At 37.0% G+C, this 20,884-nt stretch overlaps 1 protein-coding gene across 1 annotated transcript in view; it reads left to right on the forward strand.

Moving 5' to 3' along the window:
- Positions 1–214: 214 nt before the first annotated feature.
- Positions 215–20,884, forward strand: part of VPS35 (VPS35 retromer complex component) — a gene marked incomplete at both ends in the record, with an annotated part of 30,690 nt that continues 10,020 nt past the window's right edge. Inside the window, 11 exons of the mRNA XM_080703540.1 lie at positions 215–223; positions 2,521–2,619; positions 4,871–4,967; positions 6,755–6,878; positions 7,494–7,676; positions 10,931–11,144; positions 12,993–13,076; positions 13,583–13,692; positions 17,262–17,358; positions 17,896–18,044; positions 20,323–20,530. Coding sequence (XP_080559666.1) covers positions 215–223; positions 2,521–2,619; positions 4,871–4,967; positions 6,755–6,878; positions 7,494–7,676; positions 10,931–11,144; positions 12,993–13,076; positions 13,583–13,692; positions 17,262–17,358; positions 17,896–18,044; positions 20,323–20,530 — 1,374 coding nt within the window. The remainder of the gene's footprint in view (positions 224–2,520; positions 2,620–4,870; positions 4,968–6,754; positions 6,879–7,493; positions 7,677–10,930; positions 11,145–12,992; positions 13,077–13,582; positions 13,693–17,261; positions 17,359–17,895; positions 18,045–20,322; positions 20,531–20,884) is intronic.

Genomic DNA, 20,884 nt, shown 5'->3' on the forward strand with positions numbered 1-20,884 from the left:
GAATAAACCAAATGTGACAAACATACAGTAGAATGTTACCCAACTTTAAAAAGGAGTGAAATTCTGACATATGCTAAAACATAGATGAACCTTGATGCTATTATGTTAAGAGAAATAAACAAGACACAAATGGAAAAATATCATATGACTCCACTTATATGAAGTACCTAGAGCAGTCAAACATAGGGAAAAAAAAAAGGAATTGCCATAGGTTATGGGTATGGTATGGTGTAGTGGTGGTATTGTAGTTTTATGGATAGTTTCCATTGTTTAGTTTTCTTTCTTTTTGGCGCTGGGGATTGAACCCCGAGGGCTTTCTACCTCCAATCTAAATCCCCAGCTTTTTTTTTTTTTTTTTGTGGCACTGGGGGTGGAACCCAGGGGTTTTTCTACCTCTGGGCTATATTCCCAAACCTGTTTTATACTTTATTTGGAAACAGGGTCTCACTAAGTTTCTGAGAGCCTCACTAAAGCCTCACTGGCTTTGAACCTGTGCGATCCTCCTGTCTCAGCTTCCCAAGTGCTGGGATTACAAGCATGTGCCACCATGCCTGGCTTAAATCCCCAGCTTTTTAAAATTGTTTTGAATTAGGGTTTTGCCAAGTTGCTGAGTCTGGCCTTGAACCTGTAACTCTCCTGTCTCAGCCTTCCAAGTACTGGGATTATGGACACAGCTATTATACCTGGCTGATAGTTTCCATTTAGAAAGCTGAAAAAGTTGTGGAAGTGGCAGATGTTGATGATTGTACAGCATGGTGAATGTACTTGCTGCTACAACACTATACATAAAAGTATTGAAAATGCTAAATTTCATGTATATCTTACCACAATGAAAAACAAGTATTACAAGAATGTCCTGATAACACTACTAATCTCTAAATTGACCATTTGACGTTAATGAAAACCATTGATTCTAATTATTATGAAACGATTCCATCCAGAGATGAGGAGCTAAAAAAAATCTAAACAATAGGTTGATTTCACTAAAGTTCTCATGAAGCAGACAAGAAGATTGCAGTTTTGAGGACAACCTTAGCAAATAGTGAGACTCTCAACCTAGTGTGATCCTTCTTTGTTCCCCTTCTCACCCTCTAGTATTGGGGGTCAACCCCAGAGGCATTCTACCTCCAAGCTGCACTCCCAGACCTATTTTTTATTTATTTTGAAACAGGATCTCACTGTTATGGATGACCTCAGTAAGTAGCTGAGGCTGGCCATAAGCCTGTGATCTTCCTATCTCTGGCTCCCAAGTACTGGAATTACAGCATGGGCCATCATGCCTGGCTTGCCAGACCCTCTTTAAAGTAAAATAGGACATAAAGATTATCATTATTCAAGCTGGGCAGTATGATGAACATCTGTAATGCCAGTAGTTGGGAGGTTGAGAAAGGAGGATTAAAGGTTTGAGGCCACCATATGATAATTTAGCAAGACCCTGTTTCAAGCTGGGCGTGGTGGTGCACGCTTGTAATCCCAGCATTTGGGAGGCTGAGACCGGAGGTTTGTGGTTCGCGGACAGCCTCAGCTACTTAGTGAGGCCCTCCACAACTTAGTGAGACCCAGTTTCAAATTAAAGAATAAAAAGCTAGGGCAGGTGGTATAGCTTGGAGGTCAAAAGCTCCCGGGTTCCATCCCCAGACCTGCAAAAAAAAAAAAAAACAAAAAAAAAAACAAAAAAAAACCCTGTTTCGAAATAAAAAATAAAATAGGGCTGGAGATGTAGCTCAGTGTTAGAACACCACTAGGTTAATAAATCTCCAGTAGCTCTCTCTCCTCCCCACAAAAATGATCATCATTTATAATTGTAATGTAATGCATGTTGTCATAGGGATTTAAACATGGTATTTAAACAGCGTGGAGGAGTGGTTAGTTATACTTGACAGCAAGAAGTGATCTGTTGTACAGTCAGATTTTTGCTGATGGCAAAGAAGGGTAGATATATTTTGTCCATTATAGCTGTACATCTGTGTATTTTAAATGATACAAAGTAGGTATTTGAGGAAAGAACTATTGTTTTCTACTATAAGCCACTAATAATAATTTAAGATATTTTATTTCTAAGCTGTTTAGCTCCTTATATATGGTGGTGGTGAAGTCAGTATTTTCATAAACCAGTTTCTTGGTCTACCACTAGCCTAAAGTACAGTTGAAAAGTAGTCTAAAGGGAAAGAGGCTGTTTGAGAATTGAGTTATGCTTTTCCTGTCACAAGTATTAGATTGCCCGGATGGCTAACTTCTGCTTGGATTCAGAGTGTTTTAGCAGAATACAGCCATAAAGTACCACAAGTTTCTTTGAGGCCAACCTGCTATAAGAATGTTGAATCAGTTTAGTTGTCAAAAATTGATAAATTAGTTTGAGCTGTAGAGCTGGAATGATCCTTGGAAGCAGACTATGGTTGGATGGTTGTAGCTAAAGAATTAAGAAATTTGCTAGAAGAAAATGCTTCTGAGACATTAATGGAAAAATAATCCTCTTCCCTTTTTTTTTTTTTTTTTTTGGTGGTCCTGGGAAAATTCCAGCCTACAACACAGCAGTCACCTCAGGATGAGCAGGAAAAGCTCTTGGATGAAGCCATACAGGCTGTGAAGGTCCAGTCATTCCAGATGAAGAGATGCCTGGTAAGAAAGAAAACTTGAGAGTCACAGTCGTAGACTACTAGTCCTTAAGAAAGCATCTGTAGTGCTTTCTAATGCTGCTGCTTCTGGTAAATCTAATCTTTTCAGTGCCACTAGCATCTTTCTTTAATCCTACCTATTTCAAGCACTATGTAGAACAGTTCAACAGAAAACCCTGTTTACTCATAGTTGTATTTATAGTTTAAGATTGCCTGTCTTTCATATTCAAATGTATGCTTTTTACTTACACATCATCATCTCATTAATATCTGACCCGAATTACTAGCCTTTCTGATATTATACCTCAAATCCGAGAAGTACTTGGCCTATAACAGGTGTTCAGTAAATATTTGTTGAAGAAATGGATTTAAATGATTTTAGTTTGAATTATTCAGCTCCCCAATATCTTGAAACCTTTTATTTTCATCCTGAATATATATTTACGTATTATTTACATATTATATACATATATTATACATTTACATCTATATTGTACATTTTATATATATATATATATATATATATATATATATATTTATTTATTTATTTATTTTGGTGGTACTGGGGTTCCTGGAAACCCTTCTACCTCCCGGTAACAGTCCTAGACCATTGTTTTCTTTTTTTTTTTTTTTTTTAAACAGGGTCTCTTAAGCCAGCGTGGCTGGCTTCAAACCTGCACGATCCTCCTGTCTTTGCCTCCCAAGCGCGGGGATTATAAGCGTGTGCCACCACGCCTGGCTATATTATATATTTTTAATATATTTTATTTTTTGTGGCATTGGGGGATTGAACCAGAGGCATTCCACCTCTGAGCTACATACTCCAGCTCTATTTATTTATTTATTTGTTTGTTTGTTTATTTATTTATGATGGCAACTAGCTTAAAAATTATACCTGTTTGTTCCAGTATTTGGGAAACTGAGACAGGAGGATCCAGGTTTGAGGCCAGCCTAGGCAATTTAGTGAGACTTTCAAAACAAAAAAGTAAAATAGGGCTAAGGGTGTAACTCAGACGTAGAATGTCCCTGGATTCAATCCTCAATACCACCAAAAAAAGGAAAGAAAGAAATTATACCTCTTTATGTATTTTTATATTCTGAAAGGAAATAATCTGTATAGATACTGTGGATCTTCTGGATTAAAATGAAGGAATCAAATGGGTTATTTCAATGCATAAATTGCTGTGGTAATGATGATACTCTCTTACCTCTGCAAAGTGTCTTATGTTTTCTTTTTTTTTGGTACTGGGGATTGAACCTAGAGGCATTCTACCTCCAAGATACACCCCCCCAGCCCAATTTTACTTCTTTATTTGAAAGCAGGATCTCACTAGGTTTCTGAGTTATGTTGCCAAGGCTAGTTTTGAACCTGTTGATCCTCCTGTCTCAGCCTCCCAAGTACTGGGATTATAAGGGTGTGTCACCAGGCCTGGCATCTTATGTTTTCTAAAGTGTAGTATTGTGCTCTTATATTATACTCTTTTGGTTTCCTTACAAATTTAGAAAGAAAATAGATTTCTTAGAATGGAGAAAGTCGGTTTTTTATTGCTTGCTTCTTTCTTTTTCTGTGGATGAATAGTGTTTCTTGTATCTCAAGAATTATCTGTATGAGTTAAACAGGACATGGGACATTATGAGGGTCTGGAGAGTACAGGAGGAATGCACACTTAAATGGATAGTTAGTGTGTCAGTTCTCTTAATTGCAGGTTAGACTGCAAATTAATGAAGGTAGTTTTCTAGTCTCTGAAATTTGAAAAGATTAAAGTTATACCAAGAAGCCTGTAGTCCCAGATAGATAATGCTTATTAAGCTTTGCATCACTGGTGAGAAACCATGTATCATTTTCTTTTCCACAGAAAGAAGGGAAAACTATCTAAAGTTAACTTTTATGTTGCTAAAATAACTTTAAGTGCTATATGCTTTTTTTTGGAGGGGTGGTTTTGGGGATTGAACCTCAGGACATTCTACCTCTGAGTTACACCCCTCCCCCTGTTTTAGTATTTATTTTGAAACAGGGTCGCACTAAGTTGTAGAGGGCCTCACTGAGTTGTTGAGGCTGACTGTGAACCTGTGTTCCTCCTGTCTCAGCCTCCCAGTACAAGGAAGGATTGTAAGCATGCAGCCACTATGCCCCACTGTGCTGTATACTTTTAACACTGTGTAACAGATCCTTGGTGTAAAGAGTTTATATAATAACCAAGATAAATGTTTATTTAAATTAAGGATGCTCATTAATTCTTTTGGTATTTTTGTAGGACAAAAACAAGCTCATGGATGCTCTGAAACATGCTTCTAACATGCTGGGTGAGCTCCGGACGTCCATGTTATCACCAAAGAGCTACTATGAGCTTTGTATCTTTTGAATGTTGAAGAATAACCAACTTATCAAGAATAACCATACTTATTTCTTGATAAGGCTAATTTTGTTTGTTCTCTTAAAATTTTTGGAGTTACTCTTCGTTGTCTTAATTAAATGAGAATTTTTGCAGATGTACTAAATGAGAAAAAGGAAAACTAACTTTTAGAATACCTTTTTTTTTTTTTTTTTTTTGTGGTACTGGGTATGGAACCCAGGGGCATTCTGCCTCCGAGCGACACCCCCAGCCCTATTTTTTAAATTCTTTCTTTCCTTATTTTGGTGGTACTGGGGGTGGAACCCAGAGGCGTTCTACCTCCAAGCTATACTCCGAGACCTTTTTTATATTTTATTTGGAAACAGGGTCTTACTAAGTTGCTGGAAGCCTCACTGAGTAGCTGAGGCTGGCTTTGAACCCGTGCGATCTTCCTGTCTCAGCCTCTCAAGCGCGGGGATTACAAGCGTGCGCCACCACGCCCGGCTAGAATACCTTTTTATTCTTAAATCCTCCCTCCCCCACCGTGTTGGGGAACAAACCCAGGGCCACATGCAGGCTGCTGTAGCACTGAGCTAAACTCCCCAGCCCTATGCTTTAACTTATTTGAATAGGTTGTTACTATCTCAATTTTCAGACCTTTCTTGAAGGATATTGAGCTTATTAGACAGTTGGGTGTTTTTTGTTTTTAATCTTTTCGGTACGGGGGATTAACTCAGACATTCTACCTTTGAGCTGTGTTCCTAAGGGTCTTGCTGCATTACTGAGGGTGGCCTCAAATGTGTGATCCTCATCTCTCAGCCTCCCAAATACTGGGATTATAGTGGTGTGCCATCATGCCTGGCTGGCAGTGGTTCTTTTCCTTCCTTCCTTCTTTTTCTTTTTCTTTTTCTTTTTCTTTTTCTTTTTCTTTTTCTTTTTCTTTCTTTTTCTTTTTCTTTTTCCAGTACTAGGAATGGAACTCAGGGGCATTGTACCTCTGAGTGACAGCCCCAGCCCGATTTTTATTATTATTATTATTATTATTATTATTATTATTTATTATTTTTTTTTGTGGTACTGGGGTTCCTGGAAACCCTTCTACCTCCAGGCTACACTCCCAGACCTATTTTTTATATTTTTATTTAGAAACAGGGTGTCTCAAGGCAGCGTGGCTGGCTTCGAACTTGCGTGATCCTCCTGTCTCCGCCTCCCAAGCGCGGGGATTACAAGCATGCATCACCACGCCCGGCTAGTCTTTTTATTTTTGAAGCAGGGTCTCACTGAGTTGTGAAGGGCCTTACTATGTAGCTGAGGCTGTCCATGACCCACAATCCTCCAGCCTCTGCCTCCCAAATGCTGGGATTACAAGTGTGCACCACCACGCCTGGCTTGTCAGTGGTTCTTTAATGTGTAGATTTAGTTACGTAGGACTCTGAAATAAAAAGGAATTCAGTCATTTGTCGTTTTAGTGAACTATTCAGAAGTCTGACAAGTAGCTATGGCATTTATTGCTTTGCTTCACTAAAAATATATATATATTTTAAACTGAGACCAGTTCTCACTGTGTTACCCAGGTTGGTCTTGAACTCTTGGTACCTCAAGTGATTCTCCTGCCTCAACCTGTTGTGTAGGTGGGACTAAAAGCAAGCAATACTGTCCCTGGCCAAAAATCTTTAAAGTAAGGAAAGCTCATCTAAAATTCTATCTTTTCTTTGAACTCTCTGTGAAGAGGCCTAAATTCAAGTTACAGAGTTGTTTAAGTTGGCTTATCTTTTAAAAAAAAAAATCCTTAATCATAATGAAAAGATATGGCTATTTCTGATGAACTACACTATTTGGAGGTCTACCTGACAGATGAGTTTGCTAAAGGAAGAAAAGTGGCAGATCTCTATGAACTTGTGCAATATGCTGGAAATATTATCCCAAGGCTGTAAGTAATTAGAACCAGAGGACTTTGACATTTTTGTTCTAACTTTGTTATATCCTTTACTTGAAAAAACAATTTTAAGAGTACTTATTATCTTAACAAATTGAAATAAACATTTTGGTCCCTATTTTGTTATCTAGAGTTTTTAGTAAATTTCATCTTGTAGGAATTGTATCATCTCATATCATCATAAGGGTGAGTACAGTGTAATAAGATGATAGGAACCATACTTATATAACTTATTACAGCATATTGATATAGTTCTTTTATTAGTTACTGTTAACCTCTACTGTGCCTAGTTTATAAATTAAACTGTATCATAAATATACCTGTGTAGAAAAAAACATCAGGGATCAACTCAGGATCCTGGAACATATCTTCCATGGATAAGGGGACGGTAGTTATATGTTCTTAGAAGTCATTTTGGTGTATATTTTATTTTTGTTTTCTTTTTTATATTTTTAATGGTTATATTTAGAATCAGATGGTTTAATAATACATAAAACAACAAGGTTTTCATCTTGTTTATTTAATATGCTGTATACTGTGTATTTAGACATGATAAAATTTTTGACTTAAATATTTTATTTCTAATCAAATGTCTCTTTATAATTCTAGTTATCTGTTGATAACAGTTGGAGTTGTATATGTCAAGTCATTTCCTCAGTCCAGGAAAGATATTTTGAAAGATTTGGTAGAAATGTGTCGTGGTGTGCAACATCCATTGAGGGGTTTATTTCTTCGAAATTATCTTCTTCAGTGCACTAGAAACATTTTACCTGATGAAGGAGAGCCAACAGAGTAAGTAATTTTGTCCCATGGTCTAGTTGTAATATTTTTCAGTATAGACTACTTTAAAGTGTGCAGAAATAGAAAATAAACATCAATAATTTTCCAGCCACTTAGTCACTGGTAGCATTTTGTATATGGATTTTCATTATTATATAATTGATGTTGGTATATGTGTTATGATCCAAAATGTACTGTTATGCAAATTATATCTGGATTATTAGAATCTGCTTTTTTCATTTAATATAATTTAGAGCTTTTTTTTTTTCAGTACTGGAGATGGAACTCAAGGGGCATTCTACCTCAGAACTACATCCCCAGCCCTATTTTTTATTCTTTATTTTATTTTATTCTTTATTTTATTCTGAGTTGCAAAGGGCCTCACTAAGTAGCTGAGACTGCCCACAAACCACGATCCTCCTGTCTCAGCCTCCCAGATGCTGAGATTGCAAATGTGCACCACCACACCTGGCTAGAGCTTTTTATTTTTTATTACATTAAATATTCCTTAAAAAGTATTACTTTTGGGTTAGGGGTACTAAGGACTGAACCCCAGGGATATACTACCTCTGAGCTACACCTCCAACCCCGTTTTTATTTTTTATTTTGAAACAAGGTTTCTCTAGGTTGCTGAGAGTCTTGTAAAGTCTCTGAGGTTACTCTCTAATCTGTGATCCTTCTTTCCCTCTCACTCCTGCCCCTCCTAGAACTAGGATTACAAGTATGTGCCACCATACCCAGACAAAGAATAACAAAGTATAAAATAGGTCTGGGAGTGTAGCCCAGATGTAGAAGGGTTTCCAGGAACCCCAGTACCACCAAATAAATAAATAATTAAATAAATAAAATGCATAAAAAAAGAATAGGTCTGGGAGTATAGCTCGGAGATAGAAAGCCTCTGGGCTCCACCCCCAGTACCACCAAAAATAAATAAATAAATAAATAAATAGCTATTAGCTTAATTGAAAAATAACACAGACCAAAAAACTGGCATAGTTAAGCCCCATTAAGTTTTTTTTTTTTTTTTTTTTTTTGGTGGTACTGGGAGTGGATGTGCTATGATTATTCTAGTAAATTGTTTCCCCCTTTAGATCTTTTTTTTTTTTTTCCCTTTGGAGGGTCTGGGGATGGAACCCAGGGGCATTTGACCTCCGAGCTATACCCCCTGCCCTGTTTTTAATTCTTTATTTTTGAAACAGGGTCTCACTAAGTTGTGGAGGGCCTCACTAAGTAGCTGAGGCTATCCACGAACTGCCATCCTCTCATCTCAGCCTCCCAAATGCTGAGATTACAAGTGTGCGCCACCTTGCCCAGCTTAAGATTAACTTTTAAAATGAGTTACAGTTTGAAAACTATATTTGTAATGAAATAATGAGGTGTGCTTAACTTTTTCTATGAGCCAGCCAGTTTTCATTTTTTTGTTTTGTTTTAGTACTAGGGATTGAACCCAGGGGCATTCTACTTTTTGTGTGTATGTGTGTGTGTGTGTGTGGTGCTGGAGATTGAACCCAGGGCATTCTATCTCCGAGCTAGACGCCCAGCCTAATTTTTAATTCTTTATTTGGAAACAGGGTTGCACTAAGTTGCGGAGGGCCTGAGGCTGTCTGCAAACCATGATCCTCCTGTCTCAGCTTCCCAAATACTGGGATTACAAGCATGCACCACCATGCCTAGCTCCCCAGCTCTTTTTAATTTTTGTTTTTTGAAATAGTATTTTGTTAGGTTTTAAGAATCTTGCTACTTTGCTGAGACTGTCCTCAAACCTCTTGTCTTGGCCTCCCAAGTACTAGGGATATAGATGTGTAGCACCATGCCTAGCTGAGTCCCCCAGTTTTTATAATTGTTTCTTGAATGTCTGTCAGTTTTATAATTTCTGGACTGCTAGTTACCCTAGAATATAAGTGATTTTATTTTATTTTTGTATACAAGCTAGTTATTGCCAAAATAATAAAAAATCAACAAAAACAAAAGCCATTCAGAGGCACCTCTATTTCTTGTGTGACCAGTATTCTAGCAACCAAGTCTACTGTACTTTTTTCCTGAATAGCAATTTGATAGCATTTTCCTGAATAGCAAAATGATAGATGGTCAGCTACCTGTTGTGATCTTCAAATTTTACTAACTCTCTCTTTTTTTTTTTTTTTTTTTTTTTTGCGGGTCTGGGGATGAAACCCAGGGGCATTTGACCTCCGAGCTGTACCCCCCTGCCCTGTTTTTTATTCTGTAGTTTGAAACAGGGTCTCACTAAGTTACAGAGTGCCTCACTAAGCAGCTGAGGCTGTCTGTGCACTGTGATCCTCCAGTCTCAGCCTCCCAAATGCTGGGATTACAAGTGTGCACCATCATGCCCAGCCAAACTGTATTAACTCTTAATGTGATGGCTCGGCTCCCTGTATTAAAGAACTGAATTTCTCAAGTACTGGGATTAAAAGCGTGCCCATCATGCCTGGCTCATCAATTTCTTTTTAAAAGAAAAATATTTACCATTCTTGTGACAAGAAAGCTAAACAGTACAAAAAAAAGGTAAAAATTTAATAGTATAAGCTGGTGTGGTGGTGCTTGTGCATAATCTCTGTACTTGGGAGTCTGAGACAGGAGGTTCACAGACTCAAGGTCAGCTTCAGCAACTTAGCAAGACCCGGTTTTAAAATTCTAAAAATTTTTAAAAGAGCTGGGGGTGTAGCTTGGAGGTAGAATGCCTCTGGGTTCATGTATCTGGTACTAGAAAAATGTATCCAGTACTAGAAGAAAAAAAATTAACAGTGTAGAGAAGATGATATGGTTTTATTATGATTTGATTCTGTTTTGAGTAATTAGGCAATCAAAACATTTTGGAAACTGCTAAGTTCCCCATCCTAGGAAATTTAGAAATGTAAGGTAAGACATACATGCTCTTTCTTCATACAAAATTTACATTGCAGTTGAAAACAAAATATTCAACTATAAAATGATGTAGTTAGTACCTATAAGTATTCAATTTTTAGGTTTTTTGAATTAAGCGAGTTACGATAAGAGCAAGTTCAGTTAGCCCAGGATAGTGATCTGGGAGTTCCTTAAAACTGTATGCCCTCTCCATGGGATTATTTCCCCTAGATTCTGTTCCTCTTGAAACTTAACACTAAGCTGGTGAAATTGAAAATTTTTTAAAAATAAATTATTGGTGTATTATGGAAGCAAGAAGAAAATGAACAAAGAAAGAGATAATATTAAGTTGGTCTTACTAATTTAAGTCCTGTATAAAGATATTTCCAATTGTTTCTTTGCAGTGAAGAAACAACTGGCGATATCAGTGATTCCATGGATTTTGTACTACTCAACTTTGCAGAAATGAACAAGCTCTGGGTGCGAATGCAACATCAGGGTCATAGCCGAGATAGAGAGAAAAGAGAACGAGAAAGACAAGAACTAAGAATTTTAGTGGGAACAAATTTGGTGCGCCTCAGCCAGTTGGAAGGTGTAAATGTGGAACGTTACAAACAGGTTTATATTTATTGCTTGTCACTTTTTCTTATATTGTGAGATCTAAACTGAAATCTGATCTTTAAAATTAGAAGTATTTTTGTCTTAACAAAAATATTACAAATGATATTACATTGAAGAATATTTTTAATGCCTAATCAAAGAAGACCTAAATAAACTGATATAAATTGTGAATCAGAAGGCTCAATATTGTCAAGATAGCAGTTTTCCTTGGGCTTATGTATAAATTCAGTGTAATCTCAGTCAAAAACCCAGCAAGCTTTTTCATAGAATTAACAGATTCTAAAATTTATATGAAAAAGCAAAGATCCTACAACAACCAATTTTTTTTTTTTTTTTTTTTTTTTGGTGGTACTGGGGGTGGAACCCAGAGGCTTTCTACCTCCGGGCTATACTCCTAGACCTTTTTTATATTTTATTTGGAAACAGAGTCTCACTAAGTTGCTGAGAACCTCACTAAGTAGCTGAGGCTGGCTTCGAACCTGTGCGATCCTCCTGTCTCAGCCTCCCAAGCGCAGGGATTACAAGTGTGTGCCACCACGCCTGGCTGGACAACCAGACAATTTTGAAAGAGAAGAATGAAGTCGGAGTACTCAGACAATCTGAGTTCACAGTTTATTCTAAAGTGAAGATAGTGTGTGGTATTGGTGAAAGGGGTAGACACAAAAGTCAGTGGAGGGGAGTAGAGCAGAGATCAGCACACTTTCCTTATGAAAGAACAGACGGTAAATATTTTTTGTCTTTGTAAGGTATTAAGTAGTATACAGCTAATAAATTCAACAGGTATAGTGCAAAAGCAGCCACAGGCAATATGGAAGTTAATAGACAAAACTGTTCTAATAAAACTCAATTTGCAAAAACAGATAGCTAGTTATGCTGATCCCTGGATTATAGACATTATAGAAATCCATTATAGACATATATATATATGACTTTTTTGTTTGTTTGTGGTACTGGGGTTCCTGGAAACCCTTTTACCTCCGGGCTACACTCCCAGACCTATTTTATGCTTTTTTTTTTTCTTTTTTTCTTTTTGGAAACAGAGTCTCTTAAGCCAGCTGAGGCTGGCTTTGAACCTGCACGATCTTCCTGTCTCCGCCTCCCAAGCACAGGGATTATAAGCGTGCACCACCACACCAGGCTTATATATGATTATTTTTGATAAAGGTGCAAAGACAACCTTTTCAACAAATGGTTCTGGAATAAATGGACATCTTTGTGCAAAAAAAAAAAAAAAGCTACATCTTGACCCATCTCTCACATCATGTAGAAAAATAAAAAAAATGGATCAGAGACAAATATAAAACCTTTTGGAAAAAATCACAGGAAATCTTTATGACCTTGGATGAGATAAAGATTTCATTTTATATTTTATTTAAAAAAAATTTTATTGGTGCATTGTAGTCATACATCATCTCAGTGGGGTACAAGATGGTAGAGGCATACATGCACACATTACTCCTTTAGCCCTTACTAATTCCTACCCCATTCCCTTCTTCCTCTCCCTCCTCATGTATGGCTTTGATATGTTTATGAATGTACATCATGTACATCAGGGAATTTCCCTCTTCTCCCCTCCCATCCCCCTCGGTTAGGTCACCTTATTTGCTTTTCTGTGGTTTCTCCTTCATCTAGAGTTCCTCCTATGACCCTTTTTCTCTCTAGCTTCTGTTATATGAATTTTAAATAGGAACCCAGAATTTTTTATTTAAAGAATTTGTAAAAAAAATTTTGAGGTTTAGAAATGAGATATAGGTGACAACAATTAAAAATATGATTTTCAAGTATGTATAATTTAGATTTTGAAAATGATTTTTTAACCCTTACATGTTTTTTCCCCTTTATTAGATTGTATTGACTGGCATATTGGAGCAAGTTGTGAATTGTAGAGATGCTTTGGCTCAAGAATATCTCATGGAGTGTATTATTCAGGTAGGTGGGAACATTTATTTCAGTTTTTAAAAGGACTCATTTTATTTTTCATTATTTTGAGAAATCGCTGTTGTCTAAGCTAATCTGGAGGCTGAGGCAAGGGAATCACTTGAGCTCAGTTCAGGGATTGTCTGGGCAATATAACGAGTGCTGTTTCAAAAAAAAGAAAAAATCTTAATCAAATAGAAAATAAACTTTCCTGAATAAAGAATTTTTCTTTTTCAGAAATCTTGGTTTTTAATGATGTTTTTCCCCTCAAATTTAGGAAAAGTGATTTCTGAGTTTTCCAAGTCTTACTGGTTTTAGTTAACTATAGGTGTATTTTGGCTAGTAGAATATCTCTATCTGGGCTAATGTTTAGAGGGGTTAAAAAATAATATATTTAAATATTGAATTAGATTAAAATGATTTTTTTCCACAAATAACTCTAAAAATCACATGAGTTTAGAATATTATATAAAGTACTTTTACTTGTATTGATCAATTATTGCTTGATTTTTCTTCAGGTTTTTCCTGATGAATTCCACCTCCAGACTTTGAATCCCTTTCTTCGGGCCTGTGCTGAGTTACACCAAAATGTAAATGTGAAAAACATAATCATTGCTTTAATTGATAGGTAAGACCTTCCAACACTGGAGGGCAAGTGCTTTGACCACGGGATAATGAACTTAAAACATTTTTATGAATTATTTGAAGCTGGTGTGGTGGTGCACGCTTGTAATCCCAGTACTTGGGAGGCTGAGACAATAGGTTTGAGGACAGCATCGGTAGGTAGTGAGACTCGGATGAGACCATGTTTGAAAATAAGAATAAAATAGGGCTGGGAGTGTGGGAGCGTATGCAACTCGGAGATAGAATGCCTTTTGAGTTTAATCCCTGGAAACACACACACACACACACACACACACACACACACACACACACACACAGAATTAATTTAATGTAGCTATGTTATAATTTAGCTCTGTGAGTATAAGTAGACTAGGTGCTTGCCTGATTTAGGTATTGAGGAGGTTTAACTTTAATTGAAAAGGAGGCATGGTAGTAACAAGTATTTTTAACATGTGAATTTAATTGCCACATAGACCTTTGTTGTATATGTCTATTATTTAAGTCTTAAAAATTTAAAGATCATTGAAAAACAAATTTTATTTTTTCTCTATAAGTTGTCTTTTTTTTTTTTTTTTTTTTTTCTTTTTTGGTGGTACTGGGGTTCCTGGAAGCCCTTCTACCTCCGGGCTACACTCCCAGACCTATTTTGTATTTCTGAAACAGGGTCTCTTACGCCAACGCGGCTGGCTCCGAACCTGCGCGATCCTCCTGTCTCCGCCTCCCAAGCGCGGGGATTACAAGCGTGCGCCACCACGCCCGGCCTATAAGTTGTCTTTTAATGGAAACTAATTTGATTTAGTAGCCATAAGGTATCAGTGATTAAGAATGTTCGAGTAATTATTTTGCTATCATGTTTTCTTAAAGAGGAATTTTTACTTATCATGTATGTTCAGTAGGTTTTATTTTCTTAGCTATTGGTCTTGGTTGGTTAAAAGCATAAAACTTGGCCTTTGGGGCTGGAGGTTAGCTTGATGGTAGATCATTTACATAGCATGCAGATGCCCCTGGTGTGATCCCCAGCACCATAAAACAAAACCCAAAGCCTTGTTCTGGGTGAGGCTGTAGTGAGTGGCTGCTTGGTAACTTGGCCGTACAGAAGTGCCTAATACACATCCTAGTGTCAGTATGAATGGTTTCTACAAATAACTTTTGTTAGGTTCTTTAAACTGTCTAATTATTAGTCTGAGATTTTACCACAGAATTCTCTAAATAGCACCTCTGTCTAGGCAGCAAAAGTGACATGCTTATTGGGCCCACCCTTAAAGGAAACTAGAGTAAGCCGGGGTTTTCTGTGTTGGATGTAATCTAGTTTACCTATGTGATAGTGATTATTTTGTGCATGACAAATGTGGATGCATTTCTGATCTTGACAGACACATAATGAATGATAATGGAACAGATATGATTTTGAACAGTTTAAGCAGTGAGAAATAAAAGATAACTTTATTACTTTTGGAATCAGTTCTGTTTCAGACTTTACAGTAGTAAAATACAGTATCTTTTTTGTTGTTGTGGTATTGGAATTGAATCCAACAGTGCTTTACTGCCAAGCTACATCCCCAGCCCCATTATTTATTTATTTATTTATTTATTTATTTATTTATTTATTTATTTTGAGACAGAGTCTCCAAATTGCTGAGGCTGGACTCAAACCTATAATCTTCCTGTCTCAGCCTCTCAAATCTTGGGATTACAGGTGTGTACTACCATACCTGGATAAAAATATGGTATCTTAGCTAGGCATAGTAGCATATGCCTATAATCCCAGGATTTAGGAAGCTGAGACAAAGAGGATCACAGGTTTGAGGCCAGCATGCTTAACATAGCAAGACCATGTTTCAAAAAAAAAATAATAATTAAATAGGACTGGGGTTATAGCTCAGAGGTAAAATGTCCTGGATTTAATCCTCAGTACCAATAAATAAATAAATAAATAAATAAATAAATAAATAAATGCATAGTGTCTTAAAATAGTTTCTTTTATCTTTTAGGTATTATTTATTTAAATCATGGCTGTTGGATACATTTATGACTTTAATGCATTTCTATCATGTCTACTTTAATTAGGCTTCAAAAAGTTTGGGAGGTACATGTTTGTAATCCCAGTACTTAGGAGGCTGAGAGAGCAGGATCACAGGTTTAAAGCCAACCTCAGCAACTTAGTGATTCTCTCAGCAACTTAATGAGACCCTGTTCCCAAATAAAAAATAAAATAGGTCTGGGGGTATAGCTTGGAGGTAAAAGGTCCATAGGTACTACACACACAAACACACACACACACATACACACACACACTTTGGGAAAATTAGCCTGTTAAAAATTTGTCTAGTATGGTAAAATGTATGAAAGCTAGTAAAAGGCATCAGCAAAACTGTTTAATTAAAAATTGAGGGAATGATCATTAACACTCATTTTCCTCTTTTTAAAAAATACTTTTTTCTTTTTGTGGTACTGGGCATGGAATCTAGGGATATTCTACCTCTAAGCTATACCCCTATCCCTATTTTATTTTTTATTTGGAAACAGAGTTACTGAGGCTGGCATGAACCTGCAATCTTCTTTTTCATCCTTCCAAGTACTGGGGTTATAAACATATGCTAACATGCCCAGATAAAAATCTTTTTTAAAACACTCATGAAAATACAGAAAAGTGGGGCCGGGATGTAGCTCAGTGGCAAACCCCTGCTTTGCAGGTGTGGTGCTCTGGGTTTGATCCCCGGTTTCCAAAAAAAACCAAAAAACCAAAACAAAAACAAAAAGAACCCCTTAAAAAAAATAAGCTAAGGAAATACAGAAAAGTATTTTCTGTAGCTAGGTGTGGTGGTACACACCTGTATAACAGTATTTGGAAGGCTGAGGCAGGAGGATTTCAGGTTCATTGTCAACATCAGCAACTTAGTGAGGTCCTCAGCAACTTTGACCCTGTTTCAAACTAAAAAATAAGATAGGGCTGAGGATGTAGCTCAATGGTAGAACACCCTTGGGTTCAATCCCCGATACCACACATGCACAAAAGAAAATACAGAAAAGTGCCAGGTGTGGTGGCATACACTTGTAATCCCAGTATTTAGGAGGTTGAGACAGGAAGGTTACAGATTTGAGGGCAATGTGTGATAACTTATTGAGACCTGATTTAAAAATAAAAGAATAAAGGAGGTCTGGAAATGTAGCTTAGTGGTAGAGCACACTGGATTTGATCCCCATTACCACAAAAAAGAAAGTATAGAAAAGAAATAAAGAATAAAATGTTTGCCAGGCATGATGATACATGCCTGTAATCCCAGTATTTGGGAGGCTGAGATAGGAGGATCTCAGCTCCGATGACAGCTTCATCAGCCTCATCAATGTAGTGAGACTGTTTCAAAATAAACAAAGGTCAAAAGTTATTGGGGTATAGCCTCATTGGTAGACTGTCTCTAGTCTTTCTCTCTCTCTCTCTCCCTCTCTCTGTCTCTCTCTCTCTCTCTCTCTCTCTCACACACACACACACACACACACAGAATAAATTGTTATTTATGATCTCACTACCCAAATCGCTATATCTTTTAAAATAAAGGTTGTTTTCATTTTCAGATTAGCTTTATTTGCTCATCGTGAAGATGGACCTGGAATCCCAGCAGATATTAAACTCTTTGACATTTTTTCACAGCAGGTGGCTACAGTGATACAGGTTTGTATAGCTTTTCTCCTAAGTTCTCAAAATTTGAAACTTCTTTGCTGATAGATCCTTTTGTAATTGTTTAAAATAAATTCTGTGATCTGGGCATGGTGATACATGCTTTAATATTAGTACTTGGGAGGCTGAGACACAAGAATTGCAGGATCATGGCTAGGCTCAGCTACTTAGTGAGGCCCTCTGCAACTTAATGAGACCCTGTTTCAAAATAAAGAATAAAAAATAGGGCTGGGAGTATAGCTCAGAGGTAGAATGTCTTAGAGTTTAGTCCCCAGTACTGTAGTACGTACATATGTACATACATACATACATACATACATACATACATACATTCTATGAATTGAGCATAACAGTGCATATAACTTAGACCCTCCACAATTTAATAAGACCCTGTTTCAACAACAAAAAGTAAAATAGGACTTGGGGTATATCTTGGAGGTAGAAGGCCTCTGAGTTTAGCTCTTAATAACACGTGCGTGCACTTTAAAAGCTAAAATGAAGTAAATTGTGTGATTTTTCTACACATTTCAGTCTAGACAAGACATGCCTTCAGAGGATGTTGTATCGTTACAAGTCTCTCTTATTAATCTTGCCATGAAATGTTACCCTGATCGTGTGGACTATGTTGATAAAGTTCTAGAAACAACAGTGGAGATATTCAATAAGCTCAACCTTGAACAGTAAGTCTGTTACATTCTTACAAAAATCCGTATAAAGCACTTTTTGTCCTAAACTTGATTTCCTTTCTTATTATTTGAAATGTTGTCATTTTCTCTTTTTATCTATTTGTTAAAATTGTCATGCTGTGGCTGGACATGGTCGCACACACTTGTAATCCCAGTGCTTGGAAGGTTGAGATAGGAAGATAACAGGTTCATAGCCAGCCTCAGCAATTTTGTGAGGCCCTATGCAACTTAGCAAGACCCTATTTCAAAATAAAGACTAAAATAGGGGTTGGGGGTGTAGCTCAGAAGTAGAATGCTTCTATAGGCTGAATCCCTAATACTCCCCCCCCCCACACACACACAGTTGTCATGCTGCATGCCATGGTACATGCCTATAATTCCAGTATTTGGGAGGCTGAGACAGGAGGATCACAGGTTTGAGGCCAGCCTCAGTAGTTTAGTGAAACCCTGCTTCAAAATTAGACAATTTTAAATGTTGATGGCTGTAGTTCAGAGGTAAATGACTCCTGCTTCAATCCCCAGTACCCAAAATAAAAGATTGTTATGCTTGGTACAAATCAGGTCAGAATGTCACCACCAGTTACTTGATTGTGCACATTAATGAAGTAGTAACACTCATGGACCAACTGTAGGCAGTCTTCAGTGGCCAGTATCTCCAATTCAGACCACTTCCTATATTTGAGCTGACTTAAACTGGTAAGGAAGCTTTACTCAATATTTCTGAAAGAACTAGTTTCCTAAAGGTGGGTAAATTGTGAAAAACTAGTGATATATATATTTCAGGTGAAAAAATAGGGGTATATGTATATTTAAGGTATAGAAATTAAGTTGATATAAATATTTTTCTATTTTGAGCTTTGATTTTGATACCATTAGGGGAATTACACTACTGCTAGCTACTTGAAGCTTCCTTGAATCTGCTGTGTTGGATCTGTCGTGCCCTCTAGTGACACTGGGCAGTTTTGATCCTGTAACTCCAACAGCTCCCTACAGTCCATTCCTCACTGCTTCTGAATTTGTGTTAAGCCAGGTCCCCCTTCTTATCCCCTTTTTATTAATAATTTTACCTCATATAATTTTATTTTTTTCTGTCCTCCGTTTCAGGGTTCTGTTATACCAGGAAAGTTTCTTCTTTTTCCTTTACCTCTTATTACCCTTTTTTCTTTTGATTATTTCCATTTTGTGTGTGTGAACTAAAACCAGTCCAGATCTTAAGTGATAAGTATTAGAGAAAATTAAATGATGCTAACAAGTGAGTTTTAGGCAAAAGTAGATAAAATAAGCCAGGCATGGTGGTGCACGCTTGTAATCCCAGCATTTGGGAAGCTGAGATTGGAAGAAGATTGTGGTTCACACACAGCCTCAGCTACTTAGTGAGGTCCTCTATAACTTAGTGAGACTCTGTTTCAAAATAAAGAATAAAACAATAGGGCAGGGGGTGTGGCTCGAAGGTTGAATATCCCTTGGTTCCATCCCCAGACCCGTAAAAAAAATAGTAGACAAATAATTAGAAATCCCAATTTCTAAAGGTCTCATAAATGCCTAGATATGCTTTAGCTGCCACGGAGTGGTGCTACAAAATTCAGCCTGATGTTCATTACCAACATTTGCTACAAATTTAATTTATGTATTTTTCCATTTATTTTGTAGTGGTCTGGGTTTTTTTCCTACTTATTTTCATCATGAATATGGAATATTTGTTGGCAGCCCCGGGAACTAAACTACCATTTAAAATACATTCCTTAGAAATGTCAAATTCTGCCGGGCATGGTGGTGCACACTTGTAATCCCCATGCTTGGGAGACTGAGACAGGTGGATGGCACAGGTTTGAAGCCAGCCTCAGCTACTTAGTGAGGCTCTCAGCAACTTAGTGAGACCCTGTTTCCAAATAAAGTATAAAATGGGTCTGGGAGTATAGCCTGGAGGTAGCCTCTGGGTTCCACCCCCAGTACCACCAAAAAATAAAAAAATTAAAAAAAAGAAATGTCAAATTCTAGACAGTTACCTTTTCATCCATATAACTTGTTCATTAGTTGGAGACTACTATATATTTTGTATCAACTGAACAGGAATAGATGAGTAAATGTTTATGTTTAGATAGGCATCTTTATCCACCTGAAAGGAGGTAATTGGCGTATTTGGGGATAGTATGATTCACTTGACTCATTTCTTTTAATATGTAAATGAATATTAAAAATTTTTGTGAAACAAGTGCTATTTATGTTTAAAGTTTATTTTATTCATTAAAGGGATATTATTTTTCTTTTGTAGTATTGCTACCAGTAGTGCAGTTTCAAAGGAACTTACCAGACTTTTGAAGATACCTGTTGATACTTACAACAATATTTTAACAGTTTTGAAATTAAAACATTTCCACCCACTCTTTGAATATTTTGACTACGAGTCCAGAAAGAGCATGAGTTGTTATGTCCTTAGTAATGTTCTGGATTATAACACAGAAATTGTCTCTCAAGACCAGGTAAGAGAATACTAACGTGCTGTTTAGGGGAATAGAAAATGCATTTATAATTTTAGACCTTGAGACCTAGACATGTAAGATAGAGGAGGGTAATTTTGTTTGTTTTTGTTTTATAGTGCTAGGGATTCAACTCAGGGGCATTCTACCTTTGAGCTACATCTCCAGCCCTATTTTATTTGTCATTTGGAAACAGGGTTTCACTAAGTTGCTGAAGCTGGTTTTGAATCTGTGATCTTCCTGTCTCAGACTCCCAAGTACTGGGATTATAGACATCTGTCACCACACTCAACTAGAAGAGGGTAATATACTAAAAAAAGTTACAGCTGGGTATGGTGGAGTGTACCTGTAAATCCT

The sequence above is a fragment of the Muscardinus avellanarius genome, assembly GCF_963383645.1.
Source record: "Muscardinus avellanarius genome assembly, chromosome: 10".
Taxonomy (NCBI): Eukaryota; Metazoa; Chordata; class Mammalia; order Rodentia; family Gliridae; genus Muscardinus; species Muscardinus avellanarius.